Source organism: Lichenostomus cassidix, chromosome 12 (assembly GCF_008360975.1).
Source record: "Lichenostomus cassidix isolate B80296 chromosome 12, HeHo_3.0, whole genome shotgun sequence".
Taxonomy (NCBI): Eukaryota; Metazoa; Chordata; class Aves; order Passeriformes; family Meliphagidae; genus Lichenostomus; species Lichenostomus cassidix.
The window spans coordinates 6,288,793-6,316,151 of NC_139493.1; the positions used below are offsets into that span (position 1 = coordinate 6,288,793).

Below are 27,359 nucleotides of genomic sequence, written 5' to 3' on the forward strand. Positions count from 1 at the left end.
ATCATACCCTGTGGCATTTAGGATAGGACTGGAGGGGTCTGCACCACAGCAGTGAGATCTCAGTTACTGGAGGATGCTGGCAGGAAAAGTGCCATGTGTGTCACTGGTGATTCTCAGCATCTCACCTGCAGCTGCTCAAGGAGGCAATTCCTTCTGCCAAACCTGTGAGCACCCCTAGTGTGGTGCTGATGGGATGGTGGGGAGTCTGCCTGCCTTTCTCTGCTTTGCAGGCAATCTTTTGGCAAGGGCAAGCTGTTCTGTGCTTCTGTCTCCCTGTTTGTTTCACAGGAACTCTGCTACCTGAGTCACAAGTTTTCGAGTGTAAGAGTGAAGAATTGTTATTTGTGGGAGAAAAAGCAGGGCTGGGCTTCCTGGGTGGTAGAGGTGCAGAGATGCTAAAATAGTTGTGTTCAGCTGCAGGAACTTGTTGACTCACTGTCTGTAGAGATAGTTATTCATGTGCAGGGGGTGCTGTCCCTTTTTAGAGGTGCTGGCTGCATGCAGTGTGGTGGTCCCACGGTGAGCATCTCTATTCTGAGGGCAGGGGTGGTTCCCATTTATCACTTGTTCATCTGCATCTTGAAGGGTCTTCAAGTGTTCAGACCTTGTGTGTGTTCCTTCCCAATGAGACTCAGAAGGAAGATGCATTTTGCCACCATCCCTGGGACACTGATGGGTGTCTGGTTCCCAGGCAAGGCAGAGCTGATCCTGAGGAACGGCCCTGGGAGGCAGGAGGTGTGGGTGCCAGGATGTTGGAGCCTGGCATGTCACTCTTCAGATTGCACTTCTTGCTGGTGCAGGCACTCATTGTTCAGGGGGAGGGGTAGAAGAAGTAGATTTGGTGGTTATTTTGATGTGCAGCTCATTCCTGCACCACTGCTGGCAGCAGATGGAATGGGAGAAGCTTTTTCAGTCCCCAGAGTGATGTTGTCTAGAAAAGACTCCATCTACACATGAGAAAAATAGTTTTATGACTGCAGCCCTGAATCTGGGAGTCAGGCAATTTAAAATTACAGTTTCTCCTAGGCTTATCCACTGGCTTTTATGTGGCTTGGATGGGATCTCTCTCCCCAGTTTATACCAGTGTCATCCTGCTATAAAATGGGGGTAAATTATTTACTGGCCATCTTCGGTGCTTTCTGGAATGCATGGAGATAAAGTTGTTTCAAAGTGCTCAGCATTACACTTTTTAACATTTGGTGCTAGAAATCCAGAAGGACTAAGTGCTGTCTGACCTTTTAGCCTCTGCAGGGAAGGAAGCCTTTTCTCCTGTGATGTTTAGTTATCTGCAACCCACTAGATCAAATGCAAGTTTTCAGCCACAAAATCCATAGGGTTGATGGGGTTGTAAGGAGAGATGGGCCTGAGTGGGATCCCTCAGCCTGTAAATAAATCCTCAGATGGGGAGGCAGTTGTTCTTTCCCTCTGGCTTCTCTCACTATCATGGCATCCATCAGAAAGCAAATTTTCTCTTTTTCATCCCTGTTAGCATTGCATATGTAGTCTTTTTTGCTAGACACTGGCATAACCTTTCCTGCTTGTCAGCCTGGGATATTAATTAAAGATATGCACAAAGACAGAGCCCACAGAATGCTGTTGCAAATCCTGACTGTACTGAACAGGTTGCAGAATTGCAATTCCACCTCATTTCCAGCCTGGTGTTGTCTCTGCAGACCCAAAAACGGTGGGAAATACTGTGTGGGTCGCCGCATGAAGTTTAAATCTTGTAACACGGAGCCGTGCTCGAAGCTGAAGAAGGATTTCCGGGATGAGCAGTGTGCTGATTTCGACGGGAAGCACTTCAACATCAACGGGCTGCCCACGAACGTGCGCTGGGTTCCCAAATACAGCGGCAGTAAGTGACCAGGGTGGGGGGGGATGCAGGTCCTGCCTCCTGCATTGCTGCCTCGAGCTGAAGGTGTGCAGATAACAGGCTTCTGGTTTCCCTCTCCCCGCAGTCCTGATGAAGGATCGGTGCAAGCTGTTCTGCCGGGTGGCAGGGAACACAGCCTATTACCAGCTGCGGGACCGAGTCATCGACGGGACACCCTGTGGCCCTGACACCAATGACATCTGTGTGCAGGGCCTCTGCCGGGTAATCACTGTCCCTCCTCTTCACCAAAGGGGGATGGCAGTTCTGTAGGGCAGCCTGGTGTTTCTGCACCGTGCTCCAGGCAGTTGTTGGTGTGTCCTCTTCACTCGGGGGCTGCCAGCAACATCTGCGGACTCTGTGAGCCCCAACTGGTCTGAAACTTGTGCCAACCTCCAGATTTGCAGAAGATCTACACATGGAATCATAGGATCATTTAGGCTGGAAAAGACTCCTGAGATCATGTCCAACCATTAACCCACCGCTAAACGATGTCCCTGAGTGCCATATCCACATGTCTTTTAATATCACCGGGGAGAGTGACTCCCACCACTGCCCAGAGCAGCCTGTTCCAATGTTTGACAACCTTTTTGGTGAAGAATTATTTCCTAATATCCAATCTAAACCTCCCCTGTTGAACATGAGGGGACTGTTGCTTCTTACCTCTGAAAAGAGCCTGACCCCTACCTGGCTACAATTTCCTTTCAGGTAGTTGCAGAGAGTGAGAAAGTCTCCCCTGAGCCTCCTTTTCTTCAGGCTGAGTTCAGTATCCCACTCAGCCACTCCTCATCAGACTTATTCTAGTCCATTCACCAGCTCTTCTTGGGACAAACTCAAGTGGAAGATGTTTGCACATCTGCCCTAAGTTACTAAGGGCTTTGGAAGTCTCACCCTAAATCCCAATGTGGCTTCTTTCTGTGCTTTGCCCCAGTTCTTTCTGATCAGACCCCAGAGCACTTTACATTTCCATTTACAATCATTTTTCACTCTTTTCTCTATGGGAACAATCGATGCAAGAATTTTTCTCTAGCAAAGGCTTTGCCTGGTGCAAACAGTCGTTCTGATTCTTGCTTTGTAAAGAAGCCTTTTGTTGTAAAACCTCGTTGGATGGCCACACTGTAAATCAGTGGAAAAACGTGGGGAAGTAACACAGTTTATCTCATGGCAGCCTTTTGCATACACAGCTTTTGTGTGCCTTAATTAGGAGGTTTGTCAATGCTGTTCTAGTCTGTATTTGTTCAATCTGGTTTTTTTTCAATTTTTCTCTTAAAGCAAGCTGGATGTGATCATGTGCTGAATTCAAAAGCAAGAAGAGATAAATGTGGTGTTTGTGGTGGGGATAATTCTTCATGCAAAACTGTTGCAGGCACATTTAACACGGTGCATTATGGTAAGAATCTGTTGCTAAAAACTTTATAGTGAAAAATGTGGGTCCATAAAAGCCATTACGACACTTAATCTACAAAAACACTGATGTAAAACACAAAATCCTTCTAGCTATAGTATATTCCATTTTATAACTATTTATGCTATCCCTAAATGAAAAGTATCAGCTTGTGTAATGTGAGGTAATTTTGCTCATTTCCCTTCCCCTGTAGAAAGCAAATGAAATGTCTGTGTAATGGCCCTGACTTTCTGTTAAATCTTTCCTAGGTTATAACGTTGTGGTTCGCATCCCGGCTGGTGCAACTAATATTGATGTGCGTCAGCACAGTTACTCAGGGAAACCAGAGGATGACAACTACCTGGGTGAGTTGTACTCCTTATTTCAGTCCAGAAATCTGCTTGGTTGTTTGGTTGTGGTGATAGATCTAACTGGCAGCTCTCTGCTAGGGAAGTTGAAGAATTCATTTAAGGAAGATGTTTTCATGGTGAGAATTTACCTATGTCTGCCAAACATTCAGCCTTATCTTCTTCCCTTTTTTTTGTTCATGCCATCCTAGATGCAAAGTCTGGGAGGTTCACCAATTATAAGAAATATTCCTTTAGGGTGTGTCTAGGGCTGTGAAGGACTGTTGAGCCTGGGTGGGAGTTGAGGCACAAAGCTGGGAACCAAACAGGGTTTTGAGCTCTGCTGGAGTCTCCTCACTGCAACTTTATCTCTGCTGTCATCATGCTTTGGCTGGAGGGTAAATGTGCCATACCCTGAAAGATGTCTGTACAAACACATACAAAGAGAAATTATTTTCTATTCTTCTGAGAGAAATAATTCTCATTTCACTTAGATAGAGCCCTTCTTGTCCCTGCCTGACAGTGACATATAATGGTAAAGGAATACCCTGCACCAAAGATGTTGGTTTGATTTAAACCTAGCAGTAACTTGGCCTTTGGCTGTTGGACATTAGTAGTCACTGTTTTCTCTAATCTGTGGCTGTGTCTCTAGAGGCAGATGAAAATGCTTTTGTGGTGCTGAGTTAGACCCCTCTAGTGCATGCACACATATGCTGTTAGCATGGCCATGAGGATCTTTTCCACCATGATCACTAACTTACCCCACAGATAGTTCTGTTTGGGTTCAGTAGCAGAGGTAATACAAATGAACATCACAACTGATGTTACACCTGCCAGTTGAAGGCTGATTTTTCCATTATGTCCTGTCTGGGGTCTCTGAGTCTCCAGTCCTCCTCTTTGCACACCCTGTGCCTTGCACCACTAGCTGTGTTCCAGTAGCACAGCGTCCTGTATTTACATCTCTGAACAGAGCACTTAATCTTGTTTTACCTCACCAAATTCCTGTAACTGGGTATGTCAAAACCAGGAGTTGGCTGGGGGCCTCTAGCCCATCAAAGGTAAAGGGATTCACTTGAGAAAAAAGCACCAGAGACTACCATACACCAAAGGGAGGCAATGCTGACAGTCTTGGCCGTTGCTCTGAAACGCCATCCGTGTGGCTGGACCACCCTTCATTGAGGCAAAAAAATTAGGTGGCGCAGCATGAATGTACATCAGCACCAAAAAAACCTTACTGAGGTCTCAGAGTTTTCTGTCTTGGGGGAGGGAGGCAAGTTTTATTATTCCTCTTTCCTGGAAAAAACAATCCTGCCTGTTTAGTGCCTTTTCAAACTAGCTCACCCCAGAAGGAGCCCCAAACTTCTCAACTCTTCTTGGAGGGCCTTTAATCTTCTTGGGAAGCAATGAAGTCAAACCTTCCTTAATGTTGCTTTAATATTGCTGGGAAAGCATCTCTTCACATTAGGCCTGACTAGTAGCAAATGAGAAATGTGCATGTGTCCACTTATTTTGCAGCTCACTGAGTGTGAAATCTTGGGCCCTCAGTTACTGTGAACCGTGTGGTTGCTTAACAATTTAGGAGGAATTTGATGTTGTCATCAAGTCCAAGATGTACCTACTGTTACAGGAGATACAGTAAAATGGAAGGAATCCTTTAATGAGTTTTATTACTGCTTAATAACATTAAAATGTCCATAGTGTGAAACTTGGTTGAATGTAGCCTCTCCTTTGTGAAGTTTTCTTCATCTTTGTCTGTTTGCTACTGAGCAGTGTTTTGCCTCATTATCTCTCCTCTTTCAATGGAAAAACCTTCCTTTTGGTGTTTTGGTGTTAAGTTTAGATTTTTCAGTACAGGGGCTTTGTAGTAACGTAGCTGTGATGGGTGAAATGGTGGGGAAACTAACTTAGGAAATTAGCTACATAATCGCATTAGTGTGAAGTTGTGCAGCAGACTGCTGTTTTCAGGAAACTGTTCCTTTTATAAAGCATTTAGGCTTTAAGCCTCCAGTGCTCTCACATACCTTAAGATTTGGAATAACAAAAAGTGTGGGGGGAGGAGGGAGAGGGAGAGAAAGGGGGAGATACTGACCAAACTCCCTGTAATTATACACTAGAAAATTATGTTTAGGTAATTAGGGTGTGTTCATTTACCCTAAGAACACACCTGAAAACACCAGGGAAGCCACCCTATCCACACAGCTAATGGAGAGGTTTGGCCAGGATTATTTCTGTGGTATATGAGGGGATACAGCATGTGTGTGCTCTGTGCAGCAGCCAGCCCAGTGTGCCTTTTGGAAATCTCTGGCCTGGATTGTGAGTGAACTGTTTAGCAACATCTTCAGGCATTCAGCCTTCATTTTTAGGAGGCTTTCTAGTGGAAACAGAAGGCACAATGTCTGCAAGAGCTCTGCTGCTCTCCTTACATACTTTCTATTTGAGAGTGCCAGTGGGGTTTTCCTCCTACCCCCCAAGGGAAGGTAGCACTGAGAGCGCATGACCCACGTTGTTATGTACATATGAGTTAATTCTGCCTCTTTAGTTCTTGTTTTTTGCACCTATGCAGCCTTATCTAACAGTCAAGGAGACTTTATATTAAATGGAGACTTTGTCGTCAGTATGTTTAAAAGGGAAATCAAAGTTGGGAATGCTGTGATCGAATACAGCGGCTCCGATAATACTATTGAAAGGATTAATTCTACAGATCGAATTGAGCAAGAAATAACACTTCAGGTGAAGTATATGTTGTGTGTATGGAAAAGTCTGCCCAGCATTATTGGACTGAAAATAGTGGGCAGTGATACCTGCTGGTTTACTCTGCTTCATTTTTCCTCCTCTCAGGTTTTATCAGTGGGCAATTTGTACAACCCTGATGTTCGTTACACATTCAATATCCCCATTGAGGACAAACCTCAGCAGTTTTACTGGAATGAGCATGGCCCATGGCAGCCCTGCAGTAAGCTCTGCCAAGGTGGGTGCTTGGGAAGGCTTAGTTTTGTCCTGGATTCATTTGAGGTCTGAGCAGTGCTGTCATATCCTTCTCTGATTTCTTTGAGATTGTCACCTTGTGGATGTGATTGTTTCCCTGGTCTACAGTAGCAGGTAACATCCTACAAGATGTTTCTGGGTTTTAGAGCAGGGCACCTTAGACCCCTCCCAGCCAGGTGAGCCTCACAACCTGGTTTGCAGGTGAGGAAGCTGGAGCACAGAAACGGTCATGTGGCATTTCTGAAAGCTGCACAATGCACCAGTGTCTGGTTTTGTGTATGACATCCAATCATTGCCACCTGCCAATGCCCAAATACTCACTCAGAGCCCGTCCTTGCAGGGATGCTGCATCTCTCTGCCTGTGTCCATCATATCTGCAGTAAACCTCTTCTGCTCCACTTAGTCTTAAACCCTCTCCCTGTTTCTGACACAGGTAGAAAAGTACACCTAAACTTCTCTTAAATGCTACTGTGAAGGGTGTAAGAAAAATAACTGAATTGATCACTTTGCTTCATGACTCAAACCAAGTGCTGGTTTTCTCTGTGCAGGAGAACGCAAAAGGAAACCTGTGTGTAAGAGAGAGTCGGATCAGCTCACGGTGTCAGACCAGCGATGCGATCGAATTCCCCAGCCTGACCCCACCACTGAGCCTTGTAACACAGAATGTGAATTAAGGTGCACTCTGCTCAGCCGTGTATATAAATAACATTGTGTACTTGTTATTTACTCCTCTTTCCTCTCGCTTCTCGGCGTAATTCCCTTTCTCACCAGCCTGTGTTAGATTTTGAAAAAGAAAAGGATTAGTAGTTGCCTCTTTGTCAGCCAAGAGGGATTGTTATCTACCAGTGGTGTTTAGAGAGGCACTTTTCAGTGTTTTTACATTTCTCTTGCTGGATTCAGGTAGGGCTAACTATTACAAAAATTCTCTAATGTTGAAAAATCTCCCTATGCAATATAGGGCCTGAAATTTGCATGTGCCTGTATCAGAAATGCTCAGTACCATTCTACATATAGCCTGCAAAGAGGGAAAAACATACTCTTAAAGCAAAAACGTAACTATGACTTGGATTTATCATTGTTTATTTAAAGCAAAGAATAGGCTTAAGTGTAGAATGGGTTTGGGGCTGTCCCCAGACAATTCCTGGCAAGCTGGGTTTGATGGAGCACAGCCTAAATCATCACAACCCATTTTCCTTTAAAAAGCAATCTGTTTTCCTTTCTGGGGCTTAAATATGGTGGCATTCAGCGGCTGCTGGTGAAGCAATTCAGATGGCCGAGTTTCCCGAGGGGTTTCTCCAGCCCTGTTAAACCGGGGCTGTGCAGGGGCTGTGCAGGGCTGGGTTGTCGCGGTAACAGCTGTTGCCATTGCAACAGGTTGGAAACTTGAGAAGGGCAAACGCAGGAGGCTGAAAAGCATGCAGGGATGTGAGGCTCCCACCAGTCAGGAGCTATTGACTCCAAATCCCCTTGATCTTATTCTTCTCTAAGCTGTGCTGGAGTTTGCTCTCTCAGCTTGGAAGCGGGGCTCTGTGCTCCCTGTACAAGCACAGGCAGCAGCCCGAGGGTCTCCAGGACCCCCAAAGGATGTCACTGCCTCCCCCTCCAGGAGTCATTCCTGCCAGGTGTGAGGGGCAATGGGCTCCTGTTGGCTTCAGGATCTCCAGCACCTCCCTGGATCAGGCCTCATGTCCAGCATCTCTTTCCAAAGCTAGGGTGATGAGAAGCAGGGGTGTATCCTCACAGGGGTGTATCTTCACAGAGGTGTATCCCCATGTGGGTCCTTGAGGGCTGTCAGCACCAGTCCTTCTTGTCCATCCCACAGAGGAGGCAGCAGAGTGGAAATCTGTCTGTCAAGAGGGAACACCTCTAATCCATGCTGATACCTCTGGTGCTCAGGTGTCTTGTAGCAAGTCATTTGCTTGTCCCTCAGAGAGCTGAAACTGCTTTATGGGTGCTCTACCATGTGGAACACCTTTCAAGTCTGTGCAGGTCATCTTCTGATGCTGTATTTTCCAGCTTTTTAGAGGCTGAGGTGGCACTCCTGCAGGGGAACATAGGGTGGAAAACTTTCAGAGCACTGTTCCTTGCTTGGCCATGAGCTCCCCTTGCCACCTTGGCTGGTCCCACAGGGTCCCAGTGTGGCTTTGCTGTCTTTGTTTTGCTGACAGTTCCTTCCCTTCAAGGTGCAATGCCAGGGTTAATTGGAAGTCCCAAAGCATTTGGCAGTGTGACACAGAGCCAAAACTTCCTTTTCAAGAGCATATATTGGTTACTTCTGTGAAACACCCTTGAGCACGTTACCCGCAGAGCCCAGGGCTGATGTTTGCTGTCCTCGGCGCAGGTGGCACATCGCGAGGAAGAGCGAGTGCACGGCGCAGTGCGGGCTGGGCTACCGCACCCTGGAGATCTACTGCTCCAAGTACAGCCGGCTGGAGGGCAAGATCGAGAAGGTGGATGACCGCTTCTGCAGCAGCCAGGCCAAGCCCAGCACGAGGGAGAAGTGCACTGGAGACTGTAACGTTGGAGGGTGGCGTTACTCAGCCTGGACTGAGGTAAGGGATGCTCCGTGGCGCAGTGAATGCTGCTCCTTGCACAGGGGAATGTTGGGCTGTTTAGGTTGCAAGCAGAGTATGTATAAAATATGGCCACAGTGGTTCTGCTTTCATTGCTTTCTCTGAAGGACACTCTGGTCTGAATCAGTCTGGTACTCCTTACCTTCCACTGCAGTTAATCTGTGCTTTAAGCATCTGTCTTCATTACACAAAGCCCTGCTAGCTGTCTTCTGCCATCAAAGCCGTTACCAGTGTCCAGGGCTGGGGAGGACATATTGCCATCATCAGAGGGCTTCTGAAATTTGTTTCCTTTATACATCTTAGTTTTTCATGAAGAAGAAGATTCCTGAATGCAGGCACCAAGAGATTGATGAGCCTAAGGATTTCCAGGGAGGGCACAGTGAAGGGGGTGCTGGCTGGTCAGAGCGAGTTAATCTCTCCCAAAATGAGAACGAGCAGCAGCCATTTAGGAGAACTGAAAGGCAACACTTGTAAAAGTAATAATGGGGTTATAACCTGAAATGAATTTGTGAAACACGTTGCCACGACATTCTATTAAGCTTAGCGAGATTGGCTTTTTAAAGGAATACATAAAGTAAAAACCTGTTACTTAAAGTAGAAATTGTTCTTCCGGAGGTTTCCTGCAGTCACTCCACAGTGACTGCAAAGTGGGAGGAAGCAATAGCGGTGGAGTGGCAGGAAATATTCACTGGGTGTGTGTCCCTCGCAGTGCTCCAAGAGCTGTGGCGGGGGCACGCGGCGGCGAAGAGCCATGTGTGTGAACACCTACAACGACGTCCTGGACGACAGCAAGTGCAGCCAGCAGGAGAAGCTGACAGTGCAAAGATGCAGTGACTTCTCATGCCCCCAGTGGAAAACTGGCGACTGGTCTGAGGTAGGTGCTGCTCCCCAGGGCGGGCTCACCCTGCTGGTCCTCCACCCTGAGGGGCTGGTGCCTTCAAAGAGGTGCCTCCATCCCTGATAGCATGTTGTGATTGTCTGTGCCTCCTGCAGAAGGCCTCCCCAAGTCTGTGCACAGGGAGGCTTCTGAAAGGCAGCAAAGTCATTGGCCTTGTTGCCACTGGTCAAGTGGCCACTTTACTCCTTGCAAAGCCACAGGGGGTTAATTCTTCTCCAGTCCTGCAGTGATTTCTCCCCAGTTCTGACACAGTTCTGCTGTATGTTTGGGAAGAAAAATACTTTCTGCCCTCATTTTCCCTTGAGATTGTCCTCAAAAGCCCTGGCAGCTCTGGCTGTCACTGGAGGGCAGGATTTCACCCTGCTGATGTTTTGCTCTGCCTCTCTCTGCTCTTTATTACCTCTTCCACTGCTGCTGGTGTCTTTGGCAATGCAACAAAACTATCTTGATAGGTTTGTCCCTGCAGCAGGAACTGGGGGTGCTGCAGAACAGTCTTCAAAGGGTGCTCATCTCCATTGTGGCCAAATTTCTCTTGTTTCTATGAATCATGTTCTTTTAGGACATAACGAAAGCAATTTAATGGGAACAGGGATTGTTCTCTACAAATCGTGTCTTCTGATTTGAGCAGGTGGCAGTCCAAGCCCACACCAGGGCAGTGGAAGAGGTGCTCACAGCCCGCAGAAGCCACAACCCTTAACATGCACACTCAGAGAGAACAAGTTTTTTAGAAGCACCCTGTTGTGCACAGCTAAAACCCTGCAGGGCAGTGCTGTACCTTTGCCCTGTGTCTCACAGCTGCTGGAAGTCAAGAGTCTTTGTGGTCTCACTTTGCCAATGCTGAAGGATCCCAGCTTGGCTGAGTTCTCCATGCTTCAGCCCCTGCTCTAGACCAGCTCCTGAGAGCAATCTTCTTGACAAGACACTCCCATGTCTTCCAAGACATTTCGTTAGCTAAAGAGCTGCATTTCAGCACCAGGTTTTTTTTAAGCAGTGGTTGCAGTTGATCTCCAGGTTTATTTTCCAGTGCCAGGGCAGGTTCCAAGCTGGCAGCGCATCCCCAGCACCACCTGAGCTTGCACTTTTCTCCTCACAGTGCTTGGTCACCTGTGGGAAAGGGCACAAACACCGCCAGACCTGGTGCCAGTTTGGAGAAGATCGCTTGAACGACAGATTTTGCGACCCCGAGACGAAGCCAGAGTCAGTGCAGACATGCCAGCAGCAGGAGTGTGCCTCGTGGCAAGTGGGGCCCTGGGGCCAGGTACTGCAGAGCCCCACGGGGCTCCTGGCTGGGGAGACCTGGGTGAGGGTGGCTGGGGCTGAGCACTGCCCTTTCATCCAAATTCAGCAGCATAACTGTGTTAATTGATTTGCACACCAAAGCAGCCCTCTGTTCGCTTGGGTTCAGCGGATAGGCAGCAATAACAGTACCTGCCCTTTGTGCTAAATTTAATCTCTGTCATACTAAATTGGCCGTGATTTTCAAAAAAAGGGGTTTCCAAGGTTACGCTCCTAAATCCATATTTAGGCACATAAATACATGGCCTAATTTTCACAGAAAAGCTGCTCCCATTGAATAACTTTTGTTGCTTTTAATGTTTTCCAGTTTCTGGGTTAGTGAGGGTTTTTTTCTGTTAAAATACAAGTTACTGATTTCTGCCAGAGTGTTCTGGCATCTGCTTTTTCACAAAGCTGTTAGCTCTTGACTTAAAAAAACAGCAACAAACCCAGACTAGTTGTCCCAGTCAGACATATTTCCCATCAGTAAAATTATTCATTAGCTGCTCATGCTACCATGGGGCTGAACAACCAGTTTTGAAGAAGGATATCATGCAGGTTCTCCCAGACTCTGATTTTAATGTGTGCAGCAAAGTAAATCATTTCAGTGCTCGCACCTTCGTTCCCGAATAAGCAAGTGAAGCATGCGAGGCACTGGTGGGTGCAGCGAGTTAAAACTTTGACCTAATTTAAAGCTGAAATGCATGAAGTGGAGAGAAACCAGAAGGGAAGCTGTCCTTTATTTTTGCTGCTCTTGCTACGTGCCTGAACACAAGCTGGGCTGATTAATACTTTCTAACCAAAGCAGCTACTCAGAGCCCGTGCTCTTTTTTCCCATCTGTCTTCTCCCAGTGCACCGTGACTTGTGGCCAAGGCTACCAGATGAGAGCAGTGAAGTGTGTTGTGGGCACCTATGTGTCAGTGGTGGATGATAACGAGTGTAATGCTGCAACCAGGCCAACAGACACCCAGGTAAATCCTGCTGTCTTGTCTCCATCTTTTCCCAGTGTGTGCATGGAGGCATCCAGGCTACAGCTTCAGGGGACATCTTGCTGCAGCAAAGCCTTGCCCTGAATGCCAGCCCTGCAGGGCAGTACCTTGGGCTGCTCCATGGCTCTTGGAAAGGTGCAGCACAGCGCCCTGCTTTGATAGAAGTGGGACAGAGAAGCTGTGTTCAGGGAGCTCCCATCCAGACCCTCTCCATGAGGTTAACCTTACACCCTGAAGCACCAGATTGCCAAAAAGGCAACAGACAACTCATGAGGGCATCAGGACTTTGTGGGGTGAAGATAAATTACCTTTGCTTATGCTTTATATCCACAGAGCTCTAGTCATGCAATGGGATATGAGGGTGTACTCAAATGCAGCACTAAAGCTGGTCTGTAAGAGCTCATGAGCTAAAGAAGCTGCAGTGGATGAATATATGATAACAACCAGAGACCAGAATGTTGAGACAGTATTTACTGGCCTCAGAGGTTCAGGTCTTGACACAGCAGACACCTTCTTTGGCTTGCCTGGAGTTGAGGATGCCTGGCTACAGTCTGGGCTCACATGTCTGCAGGACTGTTGCTGTGTGATATAAATGATAGTGAGGGCCATAATGTCTTGTCTGCTGCATGTGACAATGTAGTGTCTGTGACAGCTACAATTCCAGACACATCCTCCCTGGCCAGATAAATTGAGAAATGTTGCACACCCTTTGTAGATTTGGTGAAGAGGCTTTCCATGCTGTGTACTTGGGAGCAAATATGTAAATTCCCATTTCAAGCAGAGGATATGTCCAAGATGTCTGAAGGAGCTGAATAAAACAGAACACTACCATCTCTCTGTCATCTAGGAGAGTTGTAGTGCTGATGCCCTGCCCAGCTTCAGTCTTGCATGAACTCAAAGAGTTTAACTAAGGCTACAACATTTGGGAAAGGGCTGTTTCTCCCATGTGTGGAGACCAGTTGCACTGCAGTCAAGGGGTAACAAACCCACCTGTCATCAGCCATCATTTAGCATGCACGCCTCCAGTGTAAGTGAAATCACAGCAAAGCAGACATTGTGTTTGCCATTTGTCAGAAGCTGCTCTCCCCCTCGCAGGGACAATCACTATTAATTTCCTTTTTGGCAAGGACTCCTCAGTGGAGTAAAGTCATGGATGTTCATCATTTCTGTCGCCAGACCTCCCAGGAGGTCCAGACAGGACCAGAGCCCTCCTATGAGGCACCATACCCAGACTGAGCAGAATGACATGCCTGTCCCCAAACCCTCACATTGCTTGGTGTGTGGTGGAGATCAGCACATGGATATAGGTGGTCTGGTGGGCTGCAGGGAATCAAAGGGCTGCAATCAGCAGCGTAACCTTTATTGTGTGGGCTGCAGGTCTCGCGCTGAAGGAAGGGAGCTTTGAAGGGAGATAAAGTTGCTGCTTTGCAGATGTGTGTTCATGCCAGAACTCTTAATGAACTTTCATCTTTTGCCTCAAAAACATCTGGTTTTAATGCGTGGAGATGGCACATGGTTATGGGGATCCCTGTTGTAGAGTTCCTAATAAGTCAAAAGTCCACAGAGGGTTCTGCACATGAAGGCCTCGGGATATTGAGACCAAGTTTTGCTGATTCACCAAGAGGATGCAAGGAGGGAGCACAAAGCATGCAGGTCACAGAGTTTCAAGATGTTGCGTGTTGTTCATAATTACATTGAAGAGGATGTAGTTTAACCAAAACATCTGCAAATTCTTTATTTCCCACTATTTGCCATGTATTTCCTATACAGGACTGTGAAATAGCTGTATGTCCTCCCCATCCAAATAGTCCCGAAGCCAAGAGAGCTGTATCAGGCATTCACAGGACACAGTGGAGATTTGGGTCCTGGACACCGGTAAGCATACATCATAATACTTTCGGGATTATTTTACAGTAGAAAATGTGATGGTTTTAAGTGCATATAGCCAACTTTTCATTCCAAAGTCCTTGCAATGTATGTCAGGAAACTTCCTAGTGGAGTGCTCTTTGCTCTTCCCTAGTGCTCTGCAACGTGTGGGAAGGGAACTCGGATGAGATACGTCAGCTGCCGGGATGACCAGGGCTCCGTGGCTGACGAGTCAGCTTGTTTCCACCTTCCAAAGCCATCAGCCACAGAAATGTGCACCGTGACACCGTGTGGGCAGTGGAAAGCCTTGGAATGGAGCTCTGTAAGCATCACACTGTCTCTTGCAAGGGACCTCATTGTTGGAAATGTGCTTCATTAACCTGTCGCACTTGCCCTTTTATAAGTGCAGTTATTTGGGTTTTCTGCTGTTTTCTGCTGTTAGCAAGAACTGTCTTTCTGGTTTGCATAGCTGGAAATGTGACTGTGTCTCCTTTTCCCACTGTAATGCAGTGCTCGGTGACTTGTGGTCAAGGTAAGGCAACGCGACAAGTGATCTGCATCAATTACAGTGACCAGCTGGTGGATAGGAGCGAGTGTGACCCAGATGACCTCCCTGCCACCGAGCAAGACTGCTCCATGTCTCCTTGTCATCCAAACAGCCATGACTACGGCAGGCCCATCCATCCTTTCCCTTATCCGGATCATCGCCTCAAACTGCACCCTGGGGGCAACCCGAACCGAAACCGTGCACATATACCAGGAGGCAATCAGTGGAGGATTGGCCCCTGGGGTGCTGTAAGTGCCCTGATTCTCTTATTGCTGGGTTTTGTTGGGTTTTGTTTCTTTCCCAAGCTAGTCCAGTCTTTTCTTAAAGTCAGCACACAGGGAAAAGGGAGAGGGACCTTTCTCCCCACTGTCTGCTCTCTGCTCACACAAGCAAGTGTTGCAGAAGGGCTTAGGCATCACTTCTCAGCCTCTCACACCTCATATCTCCAAGGCTCTCTAGGCAGAAAGCTGACAGCATCATTTTCCATGAGGCAAAGGCTGGCCTGTGCTTTTTGGCTGTCTCCTGGGACATCTACAGCTGTGCAGAGTTGTTGCCAAAGCATAGCAGAGCCTCGATGCCAACTCCTCTCACTCTGACCAGTATGCAATGCTTTATCATGGAAGTCTCTAAAGGAAATTAAGCACAAATGGGATGTCAAACACTTCAGCAGGGATTACTCACCTGCTTAAAACTAGGCTGGTGTTTACTTTCTTTGCTTAGTCAGCACCTAAGTCTTTGCACTGTTATTAGTAATAGGTGGTTTTTGTAGTTTAATAATGCCTGTTAGCTGTATTAAACTTCTAGCAGTGCATTCCCACGGTGCAAGGCACTGGGAAGAGGCTGGGAATGCAAGCTTATTCCTGGACTCAATGAAGCCATGGGCAATTGTGTCTTCCAGTGCTCTAGCACGTGTGCGGGGGGGTTCCAGCGGCGGGTCGTGGTTTGCCAGGATGAAAACGGATACACCGCAAATAACTGCGATGAGAAAAGCAAACCCATGGAGCAGAGATCGTGCGAATCTGGCCCCTGCCCCCAGTGGGCTTATGGCAACTGGGGAGAGGTGAGTGCACCATCCATCCTGGGCTCCCTGCCCAGGGCAAGACTTTCATTAGCGGGTGGCTGAAAAATGGGAGAAGAGAGGGGTATTGTGGTGACATTTATTAGAAAGATTGGAACTTGAAGGGCAGCCTCTGATAAATGAGTCAAACCTGAGCAACTGCTGGGTGGTGTTTTCATTTCCATTTGTCATGGGAAAACTTTCTTCCCAGGCAAAAGTAAGTTTTACAAAAATGAAGATTTTTTTGTTTTTTTTAAGATAAGCCTAGCTTAACTGAAGGCCTTTTTTTTTTAATAAAAGCACTGCTCCCTTCTGAAAATTAATCTGAGATGAGCAATTGGAGATGTAAACCTCAGTACCACATAGAGTCAGACAATGTCATGGTGGAGCAGCATAAACAGCTTTATGGGGAGAGAAGCTGAAGCAGCTAAAGGTCCATCTGAGGCTCACAAGGGGGATTTGGCTGGAGTGGGTTACCATTGGTTTTTTGAGGTGCTAGTGCTTTGAGCAGCCAGTTGGCAGCACTTTTGCTGCCCCGATGGTGATTGCTCTGTCCTCTGCTGACTTGCAGTGCACGGTGCCATGCGGGACAGGGACAAGGACACGGCTGGTGGTGTGCCAGCGCCCTAATGGAGAAAGGTTTACGGATCTGAGCTGTGAAATCCTTGACAAGCCACCAGACAGAGAGCAGTGCAATGTGCATGAATGTCCTAGAGATGCTGCCTGGAGTGCTGGTCCTTGGAGCTCGGTACGACCATAAGCTCTTTCTCTTTGTGAACCATTTTGTAGATATCCCCTAACAACAGATTTAATTTGCTTCAAACCAAGGTGCTAATGCTTCATGTCTTAACACTGCACTTACAGAGGATTATTTACATTATATTCAGAATAACACCTGTTCAGGAAGGGCTTACATTAGGGGAGCTTGAGTCTTTTTATTTAAAAGCCACTTTCTGCTAAGTAGCCACCTTTGTCCATTTTATTACACTGTGCAAGTGCTGTGCATTATGAATCTTGGTTCCAACTGAGTTTTTGCAAATGGATTTAAACCTGGCATTTAAGCAGTACATTTCCATTGAAGTTAAATTCTGCTCTTTGATGGTAATACTGCACTGTACACCTGCTGGTTTGCCAGTCGTGTGTTCTCTGCCAAAAGCAAGATAACTGGGGAGAATGTGCTAAATGGCAATTCCATGTACAAGTGTGTATAGATGTGTGTGCATGGCCCTACCTGCCCACACACAGACCTATATAGAAACAGATGTGCATTTGCACCTGTGCCCTATTTCTGTCCCTGTGTATATAGTATGACTGTTATGTACAGTGCAAAGTTACCTGTAAGCTATTCTTGTGCATCTCTCTGGTTCTGGAGAGTGATTGTCTAGCTCAATCTGCAGCTGCTGCTCTATAACTAAGCCAGCAAAGGATCAGCAAGGTGCTGGAAGGCTTAAAACCCTGGGAGTTTCCCTATAACAAAATAGTGTTTGGAGCAGAGGTGTCTTACACTGCTCCGTTGCCACTGGAGGAGTCTGCTACAGAGATGCTCTTGTGATGGCAGAGCAGCCCTGAACTGCAGGGTTGGGATGCTGTTTTGGGTGTCACACCTTTGAAATTCTCCCTGCCCAGAGCAGCAACCTCTGCTCTGAATCCTGCACCAAAGCAAGCGCCACCTGAGGTGCTTCTGGAGCACTGGAAAACCACGGACCTGTCCATTTTGGAGTGGCCTTCAAACAGATGTCAACCTTTATCATGTATTTTGTTATAAAAGTATTTGAAGACATTTTTTAAAAAAATAATCTGATTCAAAAGCACTTTATAGGAAAAGAAAAAAGAGGCCTGTTTTTTAATGTATTGGACTTCCTTAATTGTCATGGTTTGAAAAGTCATCTTGCCAAAACCTGCTCTCCTTCTGTGGGTGCTTTCAGTAACACGGATGCCTTCAGTAACGCTCCTCAATATTTTTACCATACCTCAGTGAGTTCTGCAATAGCCATAAAACTGCTGAACTGGTGTTTATCCGGTGCTTCACCAGTACAAGAGACAGTGCTATGAAATATTTCATTTGAGGTGCTAATGTACCCCTTGTCCACCGACCTTGCTGGTGCTAAGGACGAGTGAGGTGAGGTAAGCAGAGGTAGCAACACGTGTGCTGACCACCCTGCAGGATTTGCCAGCTGGGAGGTGCTGCCAACCTTGGTTTACCTGTGCTGGACCATTTGCAAGAGCCAAAGATGTGGACAGAGTTGTGTTTCATTCTGGTGTGGCTCAGCCTCTTCGTGGCTGTTGAGGAGCAGGTTCCAGGGCTGCGCCTGCTCCTCCGTGTTGGAAACGCAGGGGGCAATCCTCTAGTCTGATTTTAGGTTGTTTTCTTTTCACCCAGGAAAAATTCCCTTGACTCCACCCTGAGTCCTCAGTGGAGTCTCAGTGGGTTGTCCTTGCTCGCTCTCCTGGAGCGGGTGGGATGTGTGGCAGACAGGTGGAGAGCAGGGACAGCCTGTCCTGCCTGCAGTGTCTCCTCCCAGCTGGCACAGGGTCCCAGCCCTGGGGAAGGGGCTGCAGGGCTGAGCCCTGAGCATTGTGATGAACTGATGGGATTTTTCAGTCTCATTTACCGAGGTGTCCTTGGGCTCTGACTTAGGGGACCCCAGAGCTGTTTGAAGACTGAGAAGTATCTATGGGGTCCCCAGGGCTTCGTATCCCTCCAGCAGAACACTCCACGTGTATGTCTACCTCGTGCTACTACTGTAGGTAGTAACTGCCAAATTTTCCTCCTTTAGTGTGGTATCACCTGGATTTGCTTTAGCTCTGTCATCGGTTGCAAACATCATTCTGTAGCTGTACATACTTCATCTCTTGGGATGGAGTGTCACTACCATATTTTTTTGGTCACTTTTGAAACAAGAGTAAAGTATTAGCTGAGACTTCAGCCGTATGGATTTATGTATTTATGTAAAAGTGTATTTATTTTTCCAATATTGTTATTTAATTTTATATAAATATTGCATACATTTACGATGTTTAATGTTAATGTTGAACAGTGAAAATTAAAGACAAGTAGAATGTAATCATAAATGAATTTGTATAATGATTTCTTGAGTCTTTTGCTAAATTCAGATCATATACTTAGTTTTGGTAACTTTTGCTAAATTTTTGGAAATGGTTCTGCAATGTTCCATCTTTTAACTGGCTTTTCTTTTACTTGCTTTGTTCTCCAACAGAAATTGTCATTCTGAATGATTAAACAAACACAGTTAACAGTGTATGAATTACAAAGTTTGGATAACTAATTTCTTGCAATCATCTGACTGGCTTAGCATTACTCGAGTTTCAGTGAAATTAGTACTATAAAATACATACAAATTAAAGCAGAGAGAGTCTGAAGCAACCAATCTGCAGTCTTCGGGCAAAATTCCACTGGGATTTTATACAGTAAACAAGTGATCTTTATCTGGCTGGTTAAATCCAGGTTTGGAAGAGATAATTAAACGGATGAACAGATTGTATGTGTAAATGATAATTTTACAGCCGGAGACTGGTGAGATGTCTTGTCATTATAATGTATGTTCAAAGAGGACTAAGAGGAGGTGACACTTTTATTTCCTTGCTTATTTAAGAACATGTATTTACACACTTCAGAATTGTACAACATGTGATAGACCTGACCTTTTTATTAAAACCATGCTTTAGAAAATGTGCACAGACTGTCACCAGATTACAGAGAGTGTTTTTTCTCCTCTAAATGCTTTATGGTATGAATGCCAATCTCCATACATGCTCTCAAATCCTGAGAGGAAATCTTGCCATGTTCTCCAGAATGAGAGAGATGTTCCCAATGAGAATTACCCATTGCTTCACTTCAAACCCAAGGTTTGGTTTTAAAAAATATACCCATATATATACCACATATATAAAATATGTGCATAACCTCCATTAAAATGCTTGTCTCAAAGCAGATTTGCTCCTTGCAATACTCTCTGATATTTTGAGTTTGCCTTAATATCCAACTGTATCCTGATACAATTTATGAAAAATGTTAAAATAATTAACTTCTTGTGGGCTTCTCATTCTTTTCAAGTTAGGAAATGGGCACAGATAAGACAAAATAATTATATGTCACAGCACCTGCGACAGAGTTGCGTGAGTTATTTGGACTTCACTGCACAGGGCAGTGATCATTTGGCTTTGAATTCTGGAAAATGGGAAGGTGGGGTTTAGATTTATTTGGGTTTTGTTTGGTTTTTTTCAAACAAACTGCTATTTTTAAAGTAGCCTGCTTTGTCAAGTACTTGTCACTCTTGCCATCAGAAGTTCAAGCTGCTGGTGCAGTGGTTGTGTAGCTCTCAGTGCCTGAAGAACAGCAGGTTATGCTTCCCAGCTCTGTATCCTGCAGGCAGAGGTGCTGGTGTCAGAGTCTTTGAGGGCCTTTTGCCCTAATGCAGAATCAGAAGCTTATTGTAAAACAATTTGAATATTAACTGGCTAAGCTCCAAACTCTGTTATTATGAATGTGAATTCAGGTTTGAGCTAGGACAGCATTGATTTATTCCCTTGGCAGGAAGCTGGTGGCATTGATGGCTTTGCAGGGCTCTTTTGCTGCACACAGAGACAGAGCAGTAAAGGGGCTCTGAACTGGGTGGGAGGAGGAAGAACTGCCTGGCCAACATCTGTGTCAGCTGGCACTCAGGAATTTTAATCTTAAAATTGGTGTCAGTGGAAACTTCGGGTTATTTGTATTTAATTCTGTCAAAGACCCAACATGTTCTTTACAAAATACCTTCCCCATGCAGCTGGCTGAAAATAGGCTGTTCAACAGCAATATTCTCTGTGTCAGTGTTCTGATAATGTTCTTAGCAGGCAGGATGTCAGGTCTTGCTAAGGCAGAAGTGATAACCAGGGACAGATTTGGTTGCAAGTGTATATAAGTCTGCTGGTTCTCCTCCTCTCCTCTGCAGAAAATTAATTTGCTGTGACAGCAGCATTACTGAGCTGCTGTTGGGGTTTGGTTTGAAGAGTTTCAGCCTGTTGCTCCTCTGAGGCAGTGGTGATGGATGCTCATGCATCTCTCCTCACCTCAGGGCCCACAGCTGGTGGCTCCAAGGCAATCACAGGTGGGCAAAGCCAGTGGTACCCAGTGCTGTCCAATAGGGGAACATTTTTTTTCATCTCTTTTTTACACTAAAATCACTGGGTTTTGTTTTCCCTTGCATTTTTATTTTTTGCCTCCTGTCACCATCTTTCATTGCTACTTCTGTTTCTCCTTATTTAAGGAGAACAATACAGGTACACTTTTGTTATCAGTTCTCTGTCTCCTGTTTGCTAGTGTTGATGCTCCATTTTAGCAGGAAAGCAGCTACTGAAGCCCATCAGCTACACCCTGCAGGTGAGGGGCACTGTGTGCTTAACTGAGCCAGCTATTTTAGTGATTTTCTGGATCGACTCCTCACAGGAATGATTTCCTGCAATCCACTCTCCCCCTTGCAGGCCCCCATTGGTCTTTACACCCCTCATAACCTTTTAGTCTGATAGAGAAGTAAATGGACTGGGCAGCAATGACCCTTCTAACCTCCCTAATCCGGTGACTAAATGCTGGGGAAGCACCAGGGAAATGAGCTGCAGAACATCTCATCTGCTGTCCTTCAACAGCCTCTCCTGTCGGCACTGCCAGGGCAGACAGGAGCTGAACCTCCTGTGGTTAGACTCAGGAATGAGCTGAACCAGTGGTTAGACTCACGAAGGTTATTTTCAGGTATCTTAAAGATCTTCTGTTCCCTTTGCCCCCAGACAGTGCATCTTTTCCCCAAGATCCTCAGTGCACTTTCCCACTCAGAGCAGGTAATGCCATCAGTATTTACTGATGTTTCTTACTGTGTGCAGCCCAACCTATGCTTCTGTCCCAGCTTACTGCAAAATGCCTCTCCTCCCAAAGTGCAGTGTCTATTTAGCTGCATTTGGTGTGCCTCTGTTGGTTGCCTTTTTACACCTCCTCTCTTTAAACATTTTCTCAATGAAATGGTCATTTTCTAGGCCTGAACTCAAACAAGAAGTGGGGAGGCTGCTGCTCAGCAATGACTGGCTTCTGTCTTTGTGTCATGAGTGGCCCATCCCTGGCTGCTCATCCCATAAAGCCTGTAGAACTCCTGCACATCTGCATATGCCCACACAGGAGAAATAAAGCAATAAATAAAAGGGCAATTGCTGGGAATATTTGTCTCCCAAAGCACTGGCTCTGAGTGCAGGAATGCCTTAGGCTGCAGGGGACACACTGGAGTAGTTACACACTTTCAAGGATGAGCTGTGAAATGCAGCATCCTCAGGCAGATCCCTGAGCTGGGCTTTGGGAGGTCTGCCTGTGGTTTTGCCCATTTTCCAGAGTCACACTGTATACCCAATGCTGCAATCATTGCTGTTGCTCACATCCTAGGGATTTAGAAACAAAGGATGTATAACGATGAGAGACACTAAGCACAAAGAGATTTACTGTGTTCCTAACTTTCCCAGTGATTGATTTGTGCAGTTATGAAGAAAAAATTATGTAGTCAGTCCTGTTCCAAAGGCACTTAATGCTCTATTCATATTTTAATTTTACTAGCTCGCAGGGGAGGTGAGTGAGCCAGCAGCATGGATGAAAATCTGTCTGATGCCCAAGACCGTATGCAGGATGACAGTATTTATCCCTAGTGCATTAAGCCAAGATTTTTCTTTATAAAATGGGGGAGTAAGCAGCAGCCCAGTGCTCCTACAACCCCCCCAGTGTGTTGCACACCTGTGAAACAGGGCTGACATTCCTTGGAGAGCCCTTTCCTTTGTGTTTCACTCCATCCAACACGGATAATTCCTGTTCTGAAATTATCTAAAAGGCATTATAATACCACTGTTCACTAAAAATATGAAGTGTCAGTTAGCTGAGGCACCTTGCTGCTTCAATTGGTACTCTCCTGAAAGTGCCACAGCATGGAAAATAGGCTTCATCAGTACCTTCCACATCCCACGGCACTGGTGTCCTTGGGTAGCTCACGCATCTCCTCCTAATTTGAGGAAATGCCATCTAATGCCTCCCTCCCTGGAGAGACCTGCAGTGGCTGTATGGGGCTTTTGCTTGTTTGTTGTTCAAGGTAAAAACAGTGTGGAGCAGGGCAGGGACACAGCTTTTAGGAGAGCTTTGTGTGCTCACAGCCCTGCTGATTTCTGTGCCTGGTGAAGTCTTTGTAGGTGGTGTAACAGGGCAGGGGAAAGAGGTGGAAAGGGTGCTCCTTACTAGCTCGATGCTGCAGAGGAGGAGGTGCATGGCTTCTCCTGCTGCAGTTACCCATTTTTCCCCATACATCTTGTGAGGTTTCCCAGCTTGGGGAAATTATTGTATTGACTTTGGCACTCAGGGCCTTAAATCTTGCAGGAGTTGAACAACCCAAGAGCATCCTTTCCTCTGGGCAATTTGTGCTGGAGCAATGGGCTCCAGACACACCAGCTCTTCTGCTGCAGCAATACATCAAGTTGGACCCTTTTCTCTGAGAAATTTTCCCTTTTTTCCCTGTTTTTTTCTTTTTTTAAATTGTTATGAGGCATCATCTGAGGTCACTCACCAGTCCCGGCAGCTGAGTTTGGTGGTGGGAAGTTGAAGATTTAGTGGATTGTTTCATGTTTCCCTTTCGCAAATAATGACTTGGGAAGCTCTGTGCCTCTGCTCCAAGCTGAGAGCAGAGCCTCTGGAGGATGGAGACCCTGTGGGCACTGCAGAGACAGGGCAGGCCAGCATGGATGTTCCCTTTTGCCTGTGCCTGGGGCAGGCAGAGCTCCTTGGGGACACTGGGGCAAAGCCTCCTCGTGTTCACTCTGGGGGCTGTCCTCCAGCTAAGGACACTTCCACAGGGGCTCTGGACAATGCTCACAAACAGACTATACATTCCAAAATCCCTAATGTTCATGCCTTTTTTTTCAGTCATTCCCTTTCTCTGGGAAGTCAGCATGGATTAAACATTTCTAAAGCCTCCTTCAAACTGCAGTGCAGTGCTTTAGTATGTTCTGCTCAGGTCTCTGTCCATTTCCCCTCCCTTGAATGTAGAGACCCCCTTCCTTTTTAGATGTAAAAAAATCACATGTATTTTCTGGCCATGTACCAGCTAAATCACCATGACCATACACTCTCAGCACCCATGTGCCTTAAGTTATTGCTCCTTAGTTTGTCAGGAAAGGAAAGCAAAGTTGGGTGACTCCTGCCCTGCACATGTGTCCCCACCCCACAGACACAGATTTCTCACTGTGCCATTGCAGCCAGGCATGAGACAATCCTAAAACAGATCAGTGGGAGGAACAGGGCTTCAGAGCAGCAACAAATATTTCCTAATATTCCTGATATCTCCTGAAGTGCTGCAGGCTTGCTTCTAGCCTGTTTCACTGGAGCCAAGGGAGTTACCTGCTGAAATACCTTGCTGTTGTGAAGCTAATTTGGTTTGGATGCCACAGAGCCTCTGTTGCTGGACAGCACACAAAGGGTCCAGCATTTTAAGACTCCTAGTAAAGGTTCAGGTGGTGAGGAAGGATCCAGGCTTTCCTTGGTGGTGTGTCTGTTGATCTCCTTTGTGCTCAAGAGACTTCAGAGGTACAGAAGTCACAGGGATGTGGTTTCAGTATCTGACAGCAGCAGTGTAAGTGGTAGTAAAAGGTGACATAGAGTAACAGGATGCTGGAAAGTAACTATGAGGGTGCATTGTTGGGCTCTGCTTGTAGTTAGAGAAGTTTGCTGACATCCAGGAGCACAGCCTTCATGGGAAATGGGTGTAAAGCATTGGAGGGCTCTTGCTTTTCCGCTTTATCTCATCCAGCACGTTTCATCTCAGATGGTTGGAAAGGATGAACCAGGGCTTACTTACGTCTGCTGACTTTCCATAAAATCCTTAATGTGGGGAAATCTAAATCTACAGGGATTGATTTTAATTTCCTCCAAAAAGTTGCTCCTGGCAGAATCTGATAAAGCCATTTTTAGTCTAATCCTTCCCAGCCCTGCCCTTGGTGAGCTATCGGAGCATACCTATCTTTGGGAATTCATTTGGTGATCACCACAGCTTGCATTCATTATCTCAAATACCTCCCAAATCGTCAGCTGTAGTACAGTGGGTCTGAAAAGTGGTCTGACAGCATTTTCTGCAGCTTTTCACTTCTGGGGGAGAGTGTTCCCAGGTTCTTGCAGGGGATATGCCTTTCTGCCCTCTGTGGGATTGCTCCTTCAATGCACAAAGTTTACAAGGAGCAGTCATTCCATTTCTTCTTGACTGCTCTGTGCTGCCTCTTTCTTCTCAGCAAGATTTGTTAATTTGTGCCCAGGGCTGTTGAGTCCTCTTGGTGATGGACTGACCCTACTCCTCGAAATTCACCAGAAATTTTGTACAAATTTTTAAGAGCTTTTGGGCTACATATTCTGGTTCTTTTCCTTCTGCCAGCCCTGTGAGTCAAGTAGCAGCCTTTCTATTTCAGAGGGGTCTTAATGAACTTTCATATTCCAAACGATCAGACCAGGAAAGGCACACAGGGTTATTTTAAAGCAATTTGCATGTACTTGGTAAAACAGAATGATCGCTGTTGTTCCTGAACTCTGAAACAGAAAACAAATTTTTTTGTGGAAACAAAAACACAACCAGAGCAGAGCAAGGCATTGCAGGAGATGTTTAGCATCGTGTTCTGACCTTTATGGAAACAGTTGATATGGAAATATTTTTGTCATATTTATTTAAACTTTTTTCCTTGCATTTGTTTAAACTAGGCAGTATATTTATTCAAAAATATCAGCAGTATGCCAGTCTCCAATTCTTGGCATGTTAGCAACAGTAATCATACAATAAACATAAACCCCTTAAATCTGTGCTAAATGCTTTGATCCTAATGCTCTTAGGAAAGTACTTTTGTTTTTGTTCTCCATGTAAAGTACCAGGTGTGAGTGTGGTGGGTTTAGGAGATTATAAAGATAATAACAGGAGGAAGGTTCACTAGAGCTTTAGAGTGATGGCTATAGCTGATTTTTTGAAATACTATTTCTCTCCTATTTTATGTGCCACAAACATTTTGGTGGTTTTTTTACAGAAACACAACAATGTTGTTTTCACACCCTTCTCCATGCCTGGCTGTCCTCCCAGGCTCACCCAGGGGTGCTGTTTGGTGCTGTGCCTCAATCACAGGCTGCAAACAGCCTTTCAGAGCAACATTTTCCCCCACTGGAGTGGAGGCAGAGGCAGGCTGACCACAGGCATGCCCACGTGCATGTTTTCCTTGGCTCTAGGATGCTGATTAGTGAAAAAATTCCATACAATACCTGGCTACACCTTCAGGGCTGGTACAGAGGTGCTTCAAACCAGTAGAGGCTTTTCTGTTGACTCAAAGAGCCTTGGATAACGTGAAGCTCTTATTCCAGAAAGCCACCATCTGTTCCCAGTACTTGGAAGCATTTTCTGTGGGGCATGTGGGAAAGGAAAGAGGTCAAGAAAAAGAGAATGCAAAGACAGTGATTTTGTCAAATGTTTTGGGGAAGGCAAGGTCAAAGCTTACCTCATTGTGTTATTGGTAGGTACCATAAGCAGGCAGCATTTGCAGCCACGAAGAATCCTGTTAATGAAATGCAAGGTTTTTCCAGGGTCCAAAATAAATTATGAGGCTGATGGTGGTAGTTGGGTATACCACTTCCCTGACTCACATGGCATTGTGATGCAGCCCACTATTAAATTATGCTTTGCATGTGGCTCACATATGCTTAAAATCTATGTGCCAGATAAAAGTTGAATACCTGAGATGAATTAAATGGCAGTTATTAAGCAGACTCTTTGCAAAGGAATTTTCAGTCCCTGATACTTGGTTACATTAGATTATCCAACCTTTCTTTTCTGTCAGTGCAAATGAGATCATAACTCAAACGTGCATGAAAGCAAACGGGTGGTTTAGATCTGAAAATGCACAGCTGCCTAACTTTGATTTATATTAAAGGCAGACATAGACACAATTAATTCCAGCATCTTGGGAATTACATTTAAGTATTAACAAAATTAGGCAAATTATGCCTCAACCTCTGAGTGCACCGAGGTTTGCACGCAGGCTTGTTTGATCATGGGATCACCAGATAAATGTCAGAATCAGGCTCCATGCCAAAGTTAAGCATTTTGTAGAAAGGGAATAATAATTTTGGAAATAACTAGTACCATATTATTTGTGAGATCAAGCATTTATCAACCAGGTTCAGGTCCCCAGAAATGTGCTAGCATGGTGGTTAGTCTTACTTTAGGGTAAGTAGTGGGATCCAATATATTTTTTAAATTAAGGATGCTCTGGGCTGTACCAGCTCGGGATGCAGGGCATGAGAGAGTCCTGATCAATGCTGTAAATTTACTCTTTAGCTTTGGTTGTCACAGAAGAGTGGCACAGCCTGCATGGAGAGGGTTTACTGAGGAACACTTGGAATTTTTGCTTAAGTATCAGTGTTGGTGCTTAGTCTGACTACAGTAACTGGATGAAAGTATTAGAAGTTTACAACTGGGTTTTGTAGGATGTGACATTTCTGTCTTGCTGCTGACGTATGTTGCCTGGGGAGA

General features: G+C 45.8%; 1 protein-coding gene across 8 annotated transcripts in view; it reads left to right on the forward strand.

Annotated features, from left to right (window-relative positions):
• Positions 1–27,359, forward strand: part of ADAMTS9 (ADAM metallopeptidase with thrombospondin type 1 motif 9) — an 81,219-nt gene that overhangs the window by 30,164 nt on the left and 23,696 nt on the right. For all 8 annotated transcript variants that reach the window (XR_014854697.1, XM_085072378.1, XM_085072377.1 and 5 more), the window contains 16 exons: positions 1,674–1,855; positions 1,959–2,095; positions 3,143–3,260; positions 3,524–3,619; positions 6,165–6,331; positions 6,440–6,569; positions 7,135–7,261; positions 8,928–9,138; positions 9,869–10,033; positions 11,151–11,315; positions 12,185–12,304; positions 14,093–14,197; positions 14,343–14,510; positions 14,699–14,983; positions 15,634–15,795; positions 16,364–16,540. Coding sequence is in view for 7 of the 8 variants with exons in the window: in XM_085072378.1 (XP_084928504.1) it covers positions 1,674–1,855; positions 1,959–2,095; positions 3,143–3,260; positions 3,524–3,619; positions 6,165–6,331; positions 6,440–6,569; positions 7,135–7,261; positions 8,928–9,138; positions 9,869–10,033; positions 11,151–11,315; positions 12,185–12,304; positions 14,093–14,197; positions 14,343–14,510; positions 14,699–14,983; positions 15,634–15,795; positions 16,364–16,540 (2,515 nt within the window). In the remaining variant the exon portion in view is untranslated. The remainder of the gene's footprint in view (positions 1–1,673; positions 1,856–1,958; positions 2,096–3,142; positions 3,261–3,523; positions 3,620–6,164; positions 6,332–6,439; positions 6,570–7,134; positions 7,262–8,927; positions 9,139–9,868; positions 10,034–11,150; positions 11,316–12,184; positions 12,305–14,092; positions 14,198–14,342; positions 14,511–14,698; positions 14,984–15,633; positions 15,796–16,363; positions 16,541–27,359) is intronic.